Source organism: Squalius cephalus, assembly GCF_949319135.1.
Source record: "Squalius cephalus genome assembly, chromosome: 11".
Classification (NCBI taxonomy): domain Eukaryota; kingdom Metazoa; phylum Chordata; class Actinopteri; order Cypriniformes; family Leuciscidae; genus Squalius; species Squalius cephalus.
The window spans coordinates 13,438,526-13,451,955 of record NC_137132.1 but is presented as its reverse complement, the minus strand read 5'-3'; the positions used below and the strand labels follow the sequence as shown (position 1 = coordinate 13,451,955).

Here is a 13,430-nt window from a genome sequence, read left to right as displayed (position 1 = left end):
GTGATCACCATTTATTGTATGGAAAAGAGCAGCTTGGACATTCTGCTTAATAACTCCCTTTGTGCATCATGAAAAAAAAAAAACATAATTCTGGGGTGCGTTAGCCAACTATGGTCGCAAGTTTCGTTGTTATCAGCATAGTCCAATGATTCTGTTTCCCGAAACCATAGTTCCAACGAACATTCGCAAACAGCATCACAAAGATGTGTAAGAGTGATGTAAGAGGGAACCTGTGTTTGATCTGGAAATAAAGCAAAACAATGGAGAACAAAAATCGCAAAGTAGACTTCAGATGCCATGTTCACTGTTTACAGCAATAATCAGACATTAATTTGATCTCGAACTGATTAACTAGCAGACGTTTTTACTCCACCACCTGCGTGACCTCATATTAACTATATTGTTGAAACAATGTGGTTTGAATGAAGGATTTGCAATGAAGTTATAATGATTTCGGGAAGCAGTCGTTACTAGCTAGTTCATTTCTCCAACAATACATCTTTCCATTGTGGTTAAGCAGCTAATTATGCCATTGTACCAGAAACGCACCCCGTGTTTTGTTAAAAAAATTCTTTAAAAAAGCACAAACAAACTTTTGACTGGTCATGCATGTTTGTTAGTTGATTGTTCAGTGAAGTGTGTTAAACTATACACTACTGTTAAAATGTTTTTGAAAGAAGTCTCTTATCCTCACCAAAGCTGGATCTATTAGATCCAAAATACAGTGAAAACATTACTATTGTGAAATTGAAATGTAATATTAAATAGTACAATTTAAAATAACTGTTTTATACTTTTTTGTACAGTTTATTCCTATGATGACAAAGCTGAATCTTCAGCATCATTACTCCAGTCTTCAGTGTCACATGATCCTTCAGAAATCATTCTAATATGCTGATTTGCTGCTAAAGAAACATTTCTTATTATCATCAATGTTGAATACAGTTGTGCCACTTAATATTTTTGTGGAAACTGTGATAGCCTACTTTTTTTTTTTTTTTGAGGATTTCGAAGAAAAAAGCATTCATTTGAAATATAAATCTTTTGTAACATTTTAAATGCCTATGCTGGCACTTGATTAATTTAATGCATATTTCCTGAATACAAGTGTTAATTTCTTATAAAATCTAATTTTAAAGGTGTAGTTCACTCAAGTTCACTACATTTATTCTACAGTAGTTCTACTTTTGCAATATGTGTGCTATATCATACTTAAACCAGATAACGGATTGTTTGTCTTGTTAAATCTTATACTTGCATTCAAACGTGCAATGAGTGAATGAAGACTGAATTTTGTGTTGAACTGCACCTTTACTCTGTTTAGTAACTTTAAAAAAGCATCACTTCGACTCACGTCAAGTTTTCCTGGCCTGCAGGTGTACCGCTCTCGTCTGGACAGTGATACCAGCCAATCGTCACTGAGACCGAAAATCAGCGCTGGTCTGTCCCCCACATACACTTCGGCTACACTGGGACGCAACACTCCTGCCAGGGTAAATACTGCATTGACCTCTTGCCAGGGTAAATTCTCTGTTACACCCCTGCCAGGGTAAATAGTGCATTTACTCCCCAGTTATCAGAATCTCTTGCATCATTTAATGTGGCAATTTAGTCCCCTCCTTATTGTTAAATACGCTGGTGGAAATAATTGTTTGTTTTGTTTACCCAGAGTCCTCTGATGGTTGCCAACAGCACCGGGAGTCTCCCACGCAACCTGGCAGCCACCCTGCAGGACATTGAGACCAAGAGGCAGCTGGCTCTTCAGCAGAAAGGTAATGAGAACAACAGATTGACAGCGGATATTTTAGAGCTGGTTGTAAAATCAACACAAACAACTGATGAGCCGTCAAACTTCAAGAAATATCTAAACTGAAAATATCATTATTTACTCACCTTCATGTTGTTCCAAACCTGCATGTTTTTTTAAATTTCCACCATGATTTTTTTATTCTCATATTCATAGTGACCATGGGATGCCAATTTATCCATCTCTTCTTTTGTTCTCTTCTTTGGTTTTGTTTTGACCTTGCCCTCGAACAGAATTCTTTCCCTCCATGTTTGCGTCCTCTTCCAGTACGGACGGTCCCACAGGTAGTAGCATTGGACTGCCGTTCATCATAATAATCATCCTCAATTGTAATTCAACATTTTGTGCACTTCCTCCCCCCATTGGAATGGGCTTGACAGTGTCCAAATGTTCTTTTACCCCTAATGTTCTTTTTCCCGCTGATGGCATTCTTTAGACTTATGTATGGGATTAATCGTGCATGGATTGGAAGATGATATCAGTGGTAATCTATAAATAAATAGTTTAGATAAATGGTTTCATGCACTTTTGAAAGCTGCACTGCTAGTCAAAAGTTACCAGAATTTGTTTGTAATGATCTCAAAACCTTATGATTTAATTTGAGGGTTATGCTTAAATGCTTGAAATTACTTTTCATGCAAATATACATTGAACCTAATCCTATTTCTACTTATGAATGAAGACAAAACAAGACAAAAATATATATATTTTAGTAGTTCAATTCTTTATTTTATTTTTTTGCAGTTACTACATAATTTCCATATCAAAGTATTTTATTTTATCAGTTTAATTTTGTTTTTTTCATTATTACTAATCAAACAGAGAATACATTTTTAATTAGTTTATTCAGTTCAGTTATTATTTTAATTGTATCCATTTAATTTTTAATTTGTTAAAAAATGATTACATTTTAATGACAATGATTTATTTCTTTTTGTATTATTATTTTTTTCTTAGTTTTGATGACTTCGGTATTCTAAAATGTAATAAATTATGAGTAGATGAGTTTAAACTTTTGACTGGCAGTGTACAAAGGGATCTTGAATCATAGGTATTGCTTGGGCTTTTTATTCAGCACACATGCATTGCATATTTTATGTGTGTATGTGTGAGGCATGATGGAGCAAATCGTGGGCAAACTGTGCCATCCTAAATGGATGTGCAGGAGTTTCAAAACACTGTGTAGTCTTGGCAGCTATCTTTGACCTATAAAATGTTTAGTTTGTTCAGTTTTGGGCACTTGTATCCAGTTTGTTGATCTGACTCTCATATGTGTGTTTTATCTCCATCAGGTCATCAGGTTATTGAGGAGCAGCGGAGACGTTTGGCCGAACTGAAGCAGAAAGCTGCAGTAGAGGCTCAGTGCCAGTGGGAGGCGCTCCATGGCTCTCAAACACATCTCAACATTCCCTTTTCCTCAACCTCCGCGCCAGTCATGCACCACTCCATCCTGCACCACACAGCACCCTCTTCTGGGGAACAACCGTACGACACCCTCAGCCTGGAGAGCTCGGACAGCATGGACACAAGCATCTCCACTGGAAACAACTCTGCCTGCTCTCCTGACAATATGTCCAGGTTCGACATTTCCATGTGCTTTCCTAAATCATTTTCTCAGAACGCTTAGCCAATGGCTCTGTGACAGGAACTTGTGGCGGCCCTGTGGCTTTTCTCTACATGCCTGTCCCAAGATAAATGATCAACCATCTGCTTAATGACTTTTAGTGAGTACTCTCCAAATTGAGACTCCAAATCATAGGGAGCGTATATGAATCACATTTTTTATTTGATTTTATTATATTATTAAAGCTCATATAAAATCAGTTTAATTATTTGTTTTAATTATTTCATTTTCATTTTTAATATGTAAAGCAAGGTCATATCATTTATTCTCATTTTAAACTGCATTTATCAGTAATTGTGAGGGTTTTGAGTATGACTAATTATATTAATTTAAATAGAAATAATACAGTATTTTTATATAAATATTATAGCTTATATATTCTAATGTACACTATTGTTGACAAATTATAGGTCAGTGAGATTTTTCGGAATGAAGTCTTTTATGCTCATTAAGGCTGCATTTATTTGTTAAAATATTATTTTATTATTCCAATTTAATGTAACTGTTTTCTATTTTAATTCATTTATTCTATTTTAATTCAATTCTATTTTAATATATTTTAAAATGTAACAGTTTTACTGGGACTTGATCAATTTAATGTGCCCCTTGATGAATAAAAGTATTCATTTCTTTCACACAAAAAATCTCCAAACTTTTGAACAGTAGCATATATTATTACAAATTTATATTACATTACATCCATGTGAAAATGTGTAAAATAATGTATATTTTCGATACATTCACATGGATGTAATAGCTCAGCGTGTAGGGAAGCTATGAATCATAATGCAGCAACTGTTCTTCATCCCGCCCACTTTCTTGCGAAAAGGAAAGAACAAATGAACGACTTTGATGCCTGAGGCTACAGATTAGTTTGTTTCTGGGTTAAACGGACTCTGTGAAGACACATTTAAGCTTGTAAGTTGTTGCTGGGTTAAACGGGCTGTGTGGAAACGGTCTTCTTGTCTGTTTCCACTTAACAGGGACAGTCAGAGCGCACATAGGACTAATTGGGCTTGCAAAAATGTCAACAACTGAAAAGGCATCTTCCATAAACACATGCCTGAGGTTTTACTGTTTGTTGCTTAACCACCCTTCCTATCATAAATGAACTCCCTCTTCTTTTGTCTCTGCTCTTCATCAATCCCCTCTCTGCATATAAGAGTATAACCTTTGTACTTGTACATACAGATATGGCAATAACATGCCCTGAAATTTATAATGAACAGATTAGCAAAATGAGAAAGCAAAGAAAGGTTTAATTGGTTGCAAAACCAACAATTAATGAGGTGCAAACACTGACACGTGACACCAAGGTTGAGCGAAATTCAGAATTCAGTTCATGTGTGATTTGAAGGGAATTGGTCACGGCGCAGAGGATGTTAGAAAGCAATTTGATTTGGAATGACAGGAAAACGAATGCTCTAAATTGTAATTCAAAAAAATTCAGTAGTCACATAACAGATTTTCTTCTTCACAAAAAAATGCATAATTAATAAGGCAACCCCTCTTTGTGTGTTTGTCTCCATTTTGAAGACTTCAGGGTAGATTAGAGCATTCTGTGAAATGTCGGGGATGAAGTGCATCAGGGTTCATAAAATAAAAGTTCATTTATTAAATATAATGAAATGCATGTATATTACCTAATATACTGTGTGTGTGTTTTGTAACATTCATGGGTAATTCAGAAAACACTGAAAAAAGAAATGTAATCTACTGTTTAAAAGATTAGGGTCAAAAGATTCTCCTCTACTCACCAAGGATTCATTTATTTAATCAAAAATACAGTAAAACAGTAATATTGTGAAATATTTTGCAATTTAAAATAACTGTTTTTTAATTGAATATTTATTCATGCTGATCAGCATTTTTTTGAAATAGGAATAATTTTCTAACAATAGACGTCACAGTAGGCGGGAGTCACTGCGGTTACACCCACTGTGGAGCAAAAAGAGCGAGTGGCAGCATTTTGTGAATGCCGCGAATAACACACAAAACACATCTAAAATGGAAAAGAGCTGTGCGATCGACTGTACAAAATAGATTCAACAAGAAATCGGAGCTGTCTTTTACAGATTGCTGAGAGCTACAGGAAAGAGAAGCAAATGGATCGCTGCAATTCACAGAAACTACTGAGGCAGAGAAACGTGTTTTTTGTGTCAGAGATATGTTGAATTTTGGGGTAAAATCATACCCTAGGTCATATTGTATTGACAACTCATCAATTAAATACTTACCATCTTACATTCTACGTAACTAAAGTTTTTGACAGCGTTTATTAAAAAAAAACATCCATTATGATGATCTTGTGTTCTACAAAGGGGATGGTTACCTATTTTTTCCTTACAAAGCAAGTTTAGATCTTAGATCTTAGAGCGTTCACAGGCTTTGCTTTATGTATTTCCCCAGTGTCTAAATCAATAAACGTCAGGAAACACAATTCCTGGCCACATGTCAATGTCCATGGACCACTGGTTCTTTGGTGAGTTGTGAAGAACACTGTCGAGTCCAACTGCCTTTAATTTGAGAAGATGATCGTTTGTTTTACTCCCATTTTTGGGACTAGGATGTATAAAACTAGGATGTTTGCCACTCAGTCCAGAATGAAATTGATGTCAATGCATACCCTCTATATTAATGTATTTACTATCAAGGAATAAAAGTATTTATTTAGAAAAAAACGTACTGACCCCAAACGTACTGACTTTCAACGGTAGTGTATTAAAAAACCTACAATTATAGCCGTAATATGAATTTCTTTGATGGAAACATTCCATTTTAAGTGTATTTTCTTATATTCATACCTGATTTTCAAAGGCATTCCCAGTTCAGTTCTGAATGGCCCACAACCCAGTTGGACACTGACATATTGTCTTTAGTTACAAGCTCTATCATGGGAAATGTGTGAAGATGTTGTAAACAAACGCCTGTAAAGTGCAGTGGAGCCGGACCGGGGCACAACGTCTTTGCAAACAGACGGCCTTCAGCTGTTTCTCTCTCAGGAGAGTATTTGTTTACTTGAAATGTTCTCGAGCTGTTTGTTTACTCTTGTCTTTATAAAGCTTCAAGCGAGTCTGGGATTCTTCTCAAGAGTAATCCACTACACATTTTCTTTTTCTGTGTTTATAGTCCACATGTGCTTCATTTAATGTTTCACGGCAGATGCTTGCAATCCAGCTGTATTTTCATATAGTATGACGAAATGTTTCGTAATCCACCAGTCTCACTGCTACTGGTCTCAATTCCATCATTCACCAAAGAGATGACCGAGGGGTAAATTCACTGAACGGTTGCGCAACGACTATTTAAATGGCTTGCTGTCTTGGTTCAAACATGCATAGTGAATTCCCCCCTCAGTATAGTTGATGGAGACTTTGACTGAAGTTTTATGTGTTTCACAGTGCCAGTGGTATGGATGCGCTGAAGATCGAAGAGATGGAGAAGATGTTGAAGGAGGCACATCTGGAGAAAGCTCGACTCATTGAGTCCAGAGTGAGTCGTGCCATCTGTATACAGTCACTTTCAACTAACAATATTCATCTTTCTTGACTCTCAGTCATGTCTAATAACCGCTGTCCTCTTTTGGCCCGCAGGAACGAGAGACTCAGACCCGTAAACTCATGCTAGAGGAAGAGAGGAGAAGAAGGGAGGTGGCGGAGAAGAGACTGCAGGAGGAGACGGTACACAGGCAGCAGCTGATAGAGAAGGAGGTGAAGATGAGGGCCAAAAACTTCTCTCAGGTGAGTTTATTGGGATTCTACTAGGACTGAAGATTTAACGGATTCATTTTGTGCAATTAGTTAATTAGGGGTTAGGGTTTTTAGAGATTATTCGAATTTCATATGATTTTGAAAAACATTTATACCATTTTCAAGAAAAGATTACATTTATTGACTCTAAAAATGTCATGTGGAACCATCAAGTAAAAAACAGTTTTCATACACTTTACATGAGAGTGCATAAACATGCTTACATATAGTTCACAAGACAAAATGATACTGACCTTGACACCTTGTCACCATGAGGGTCTGGTTTGTTTTTTCTGTTTCTGCATCAGGGCGGGGTAGTAACTGATACTGATTACATGTAATCTAGATTATGTAATCAGATTCCAAAAAATTAAGGACTTGTAATTAGATTGTATTACTTATTTCTTAAAAAAACGTATCGCTTATATATTCATACAAAGTATTCTAGTTGTGTGAAATTGCACACACAGACCAGACACTTGTCAGGTGGCTATAATTACATGGAAAATTGGGAGGCCACAAACATTTGACCTCTGGGTTTACAGAAATAATTTCACTTTTAAGGAGTGTTTTCACAACATTGCATATCGAATCAACTCCTGACGAACACATTAACCATGTATTGCTATGTCTTTAGAAGGCTTTTGTCTTTCAAACTAATTTATTATAATTGTTTTTATTTATAAATTTCATTAAAATTTCAAACGCCAGTTTGGGAAACTCTGACTTACGGTAATTTAATGTTTAATGCACTTCATGTTGTTGATGATAAAGAATGGAATTTTTTTTTTTTTTTTTCATCTTGTATTTTTATATCAATATGGTACGATATTATCTTATTCAATTCAATGTGATAAACGAGTTAGGTCAAAAGCAATCTAAAATTGATCAAAAAGTAGTCCGATTATATTACATAAAATGTGTAATGTAATGGGTTATGTTACTAACTACATTTTTTTTGTCATGTAATTTGGAAACAATAATTTTTTTTAATGATGCATTTAAAAATACAATTATTTCAGGACAGTTGTATCACCCTGACATGTTTTACCTTATGCCACACCAAAAAAGAATTTTAATTCAGAAAATTAAAAACATGTTCCTCATTAAATAGGTGTTTTTAAATGATGGAATGTATGAACTGCATTTTTTAATAAATTAACTGGTAACACTTTACAATAAGGTTCATTAGTTAACATTAGTTAACTAACATGAACTAAAAAAGAGCAATGCATTAACTTTAACAAATACAACTTTGATTTTAATAATGTATTAGTCAATTTTAAAATGAACATCAACTAAGATTAATAAATGCTGTAGAAGTATTGTTCATTCTTAGTTCTTAAAAGTTAACGAATGAAACCTTATTGTAAAGTGTTAGGACAAAAAAAACACATCATGTCATTAATCCTTTTAACAAAAATCTGAACCACATCTTGTTGATTTCCAGGCCCGTCCGATGACACGATACCTGCCCATTCGCAAAGAGGAGTTTGACCTCCGCTCCCACATCGAGTCCTCAGGTCACAGCGTGGACACGTGCTACCACGTGATCCTCACCGAAAAGATGTGCAAGGGCTATCTTGTCAAGATGGGAGGGAAGATCAAATCCTGGAAGAAGCGCTGGTTCGTCTTTGATCGCCTTAAAAGGACGTTTTCCTACTACGCCGGTATGTGTACCGCAGCGTCGCCTCCCAGCATCCTCCTTACTGTGCACTATGCTAATGCAAGTCTGCAAACGTGTCGTTACGCTTTGGTCCCCCTGAGGTTGGGGAAAGAAACGAGGGCAGAACAAAGAGTGGATTGTGGGTGAATCCAGCAGTGGGGGGATACGGATAATTAGTAATTCTTAAGCTCACAGTGGCTGCCATGATTTCCGATAGCCTCGGGTTAGCTAGGGGCATACAAATAACCAGAAGCCCGTCCGCATGCTATCTGATGGTGATGAAATCTGCCGCAATGCTGAGGAAATCGTGCTCATCATCCAGCCGTGGCGCTCGGCAAAGCGTGAGCTCTCGCTCTTTATTTTTTTACGCGGACTGAAAATGAAGGGGTTGCACTGCAGTAACAAGGTCACATCGGTGCTTACCGGATCATTATTCTCGAGGGGAGTGGGGGCTTATTTGGTTTTGAAACCTTCGCTGTGCAAAACATTTGTGCTAATCAGTAGTTTTGCCTCGGTTTCCAGTAAAAATACTTGGAAATGCTTGTTTTTCGGAGAACACGTCTTATTCGCTTTTGCTTTTTGGGTTAATGCATCTTGTTTTGATATTAAAAACACAGAAATCTTGCAATAAAATTCTTATTAAGAGAACGATTTTTCGCAGCGTGACATCTCTGTTCTCCCGTTCACAGATAAACATGAGAGCAAACTGAAGGGCGTCATCTACTTCCAGGCTATCGAGGAGGTTTACTACGATCACCTGCGCAGTGCCACAAAGGTACGGCCCTCGATCAGACCCTCGCATAAGCACAGCTCACATCTCCCGCTGGTTTTCTGCTCTGCACTCCTATTGCACCATTTCATTTGATCTTTTTCTGTTAGCTTCTTTCTTCTCTTTTTTTGTCTCTTATGCTGTAACTCTGCTGTCAATGTTCCCCACCCTTCTTTTTCTTCATTCTTTTGCTTTGCCGACTGTTTTCACAGAAAGGATTTTTCAATCTGAATTTGACAAACGTACGTATCACTTCTCCACCACTATCGCCCTATCCTGCATGTTTGCTCAGAGGAAAGAATTGCTCTAATTCTTGCATTTTTCACACACTTAACGCATACCTTGTGTTGTGTTGTTTTAAATAACTCAACTATTTGCACTTTCACTGAGGCCAGTATTTAAAGTGGATATTTGTTTTTTTTGCATAATTACTGAGGATGAGAGTATAATGTAATTTACAACCTGTGCATTTCCCTTAAGTGTTTCTCTGCTACTCCCACCTGTGATGAGATGATAAGTGTGTATATATAACGTAATAACCCCACAGAAGCAGTTTTGAGGCATATTATACCCCATCAGCTTAACATAATTGACACTTTTTATTTCACAATTCAGACTTTTTTCTCACAACTGTAATTTTATCTCTCAGAATTGCGAGTTATATAGTCTTCATCTCACAAGACTTTTTTTATCTCAATTACGAGTTTTAATTTCACAATTGTGACTCGCAATTGCAAGTTTTAAAGTCTGAATTTTGAGATCTAAAAAAAGAAAAAGTAATTTTGACTATCACAGTTTGGACTTTTTTCTCGCAATTGCAAGTTTATAACTCGCAAACCTGACTCGCAGTTGCGAGTTATAAAGTCAGAATTATAAGATATAAACACGCAAATAAAAAAGTAATTGTGACCTTTTATCTCACAACTCTGACTAGCAATTGTGAGCTATAAAGTCAGAATAGTGCGATATAAACTCGTAACTGACTTTATCTTACAATTCTGACTTTTTCTTGCAATTGCGAGTTTATAAAATCTTTATTCAAATCGCAAGAGTTCAAATCTCAATTGTCAGTTATATAGTCTGAATTGTGAGATATAAACTTGCAATCGCAAGAAAAAAAAAGTCAGAATTTTTAAGATATTTAAAAAGTCGCAGTTACCTTATTATTCTGTGGTGGAAACTAGCATCTATAAGAATCCCTTTGTCATTTCAATTTTTTTTGTTTGCCTATTGAATGATGTAATATGGTCTGAAATGCACTTTAATAATGAGTGTTTTGTTGAGGAGAACTAATTATCATATTTTAACAAGCACCTCCTACTCTACTTATGCAGATGTGTTGAAATTAGAGAAGCTAATGATTAATCAATGATTATTAATGAAGTGGTATGACTTTCAATTAATCCATTTTAGCTAAAGAGAGATCAGTAAACACGTATCTGAGTGCACGCTGTTGCTTGTGCTGCATGTGACGTAGACATACAAGCAGCTTTGGCTTTTAAAAACAGGCCCAAAGTAATCAGGAGCACCAATGTCATAATAGTGTGTTGGAATTAAGCAGCTGGGTCAAAGGCAGTGCATCCAATCAAACACTGCAGCATTTTGGTGCCAATGTATCTGTCACTTGATAGAAACAGCCAAATTAGGTATATGCCAGCATGAATGTGACATGACCTCGTCCTCCAAAACCATGAGCAAAACTAAACAAGGTAAAAGAAAATACAATCAAGACTACATTAAATGCAGGTTCACATCCAGCGAGGATAAACAAGCTTTGGTGAATTATTGAATGCCGAGAGCATGAAACCAAAAAAATTCAAAAGACATTAAAAAACGATATCAGTTTTATTACAATAAACATAAACTTAAGTTCAAAATGTGAAATGTTATCTGAAATATATAAATATTTATATATTTAAATGACTATGTATTATTCAGAAATATTATATAATACACTTATCCATTCAAATTAGTATCAATACTTATAAAATTACCAATACCAATATACCAATTTGATTAAAATACATTAAGATGAAAATACTGATACTTTAAATATCAGTACATTTGTTTAATTATATTATCATAAGTATTATCATTTTGATTATAGTTGTTTGATTGTAGTTATTAAATATATGTATTATAAAGTATAAATAAAACAAGACTAATACTTGAAAAATTATTAAACTATATTATATTAAATTGGATTCATACTAAACATAAATGTATTAAAATACATTTATCAAAATAAAACATATATAATTTTTCTTATGTTTATTTAATTAACAAAAACTACATTATTATTATATTTATTTGAATTGTAGTTAAAATTGTGCATGTAGTATTTGGAGTCCTCCACATGCACTTTGCATGATTAATTAATTTTTAATTAAAGTCAATTAAAAAAATTCCTGAAAATCGGCATCCCTAATGAATAAATAGCAGATAATGCACTGAATAGAAGATGCGCCTCATACGTGGCTCCCTCACTGATCTGATTGTGTCTTTTTGAATGCAGAGCCCCAACCCCTCTCTGACATTCTGTGTGAAGACGCACGACAGACTGTATTTCATGGTGGCCCCCTCCGCTGAGGCCATGAGGATCTGGATGGATGTGATCGTGACAGGAGCCGAGGGCTACACGCAGTTCATGAACTGAGAGGAAAAACTGACCCACGCGTCAAAACGGAAACCGTTCGGCAGGGAGACTTTAAATAACCCACACCTGTTATTCCCAACGAGAGGAAAAACTTTATTTTGCTACTTCCTTTTTTCTCTTCTTCTCGTGTTTCCTGAAGATGTTATATATCCACTCAGCTGCACAGACAGATATCCACCAGAGGTTTTCCACGTCTGCCTGGATTGAAAAAGGGAGCTCTAGAAGACGAAAAGACCCGGTGAACCAAACCTGCAGGTGGTGGCTAACTCGCCATCTACTAAAATGCCTTTTTGCCGTCAGAGATATTTTTCAGTTGCAGTTTATCTTGTCTGGATGTGTAGAAACATGTAATAGACTTTCATTTGTAACGTTTGTCCCACTATTTCTTTTCAAACATAATGGGAAAAATGCCAAATGACATCAAGCCATTCTGGAATAGTATTCCGATAAAAATTAGATGGGATTGACCGACACGATACGGCGAGAGAATACCGCAGTACGTTTAAGTGATGTTTTAAATGACATTTTCAAGAGTATACTATTCACATTTAAAGATCCCGTATCACAGAAACAAAGACTTAATCCACCAAAGCTCACCTACCAGCTCAGGAGTCTATATTTATTGTAGAGGGACATCAGCGACTCCTGTCCAACTGTATCCCACTGTGTTCCCAGCTTATTCTTTTAGATATAGAACCTCAAACACATGCACACACTCCACATACAACAGTAGAGTCTATTTGCCAAGTCCTGACAACTTGATCATGTGATTTGACTCCCAAGGGGAGGTAGCCATCTCCTATCACTGCCAGCCTATGAGAGTTTGGGAATAATTGCCACAGACAGGAGAAGACGAAACAACATCATAATCATGCAAGTCATGCAGTGCCTTGATATTGTCCCATATTTGTCACTCTTAATATTTGAACTGTGACACTAGTGAAAAATTGCTGGAATCACAGGCTTAAGGTGCGGTCACATTAGCGAAATTTCACTCAAAGGGTCAATTGTCAATAGTTGTAGCAATGTACAAACCAAACAGCTTTCTGTTTGCCAATGTGGAAGATCCGTGAATCGCACATTTTTTGTATCGCAAATTCCGATTGTGTGGATTCCTATTGAAACGACCGTATTTTGACGCCGAAAAACTGCCAAACAA

General features: G+C 36.0%; 1 protein-coding gene across 13 annotated transcripts in view; it reads left to right on the top strand.

Annotated features, from left to right (window-relative positions):
- phldb1b (pleckstrin homology-like domain, family B, member 1b) overlaps positions 1-12,742 on the top strand; it is a 77,042-nt gene extending 64,300 nt beyond the window's left edge. For 6 of the 13 annotated variants that reach the window (XM_079886115.1, XM_079886118.1, XM_079886110.1 and 3 more), the window contains 10 exons: positions 1,377-1,493; positions 1,670-1,772; positions 2,041-2,091; positions 3,100-3,385; positions 6,833-6,923; positions 7,025-7,171; positions 8,631-8,850; positions 9,536-9,621; positions 9,828-9,857; positions 12,131-12,742. In XM_079886115.1, the coding sequence (XP_079742241.1) occupies positions 1,377-1,493; positions 1,670-1,772; positions 2,041-2,091; positions 3,100-3,385; positions 6,833-6,923; positions 7,025-7,171; positions 8,631-8,850; positions 9,536-9,621; positions 9,828-9,857; positions 12,131-12,271 (1,272 nt within the window). In that variant the 3' untranslated portion in view covers positions 12,272-12,742. The remainder of the gene's footprint in view (positions 1-1,376; positions 1,494-1,669; positions 1,773-2,040; positions 2,092-3,099; positions 3,386-6,832; positions 6,924-7,024; positions 7,172-8,630; positions 8,851-9,535; positions 9,622-9,827; positions 9,858-12,130) is intronic. The other 7 variants (XM_079886114.1, XM_079886122.1, XM_079886113.1 and 4 more) reach the window with 2 other exon arrangements.
- Positions 12,743-13,430: the final 688 nt, after the last annotated feature.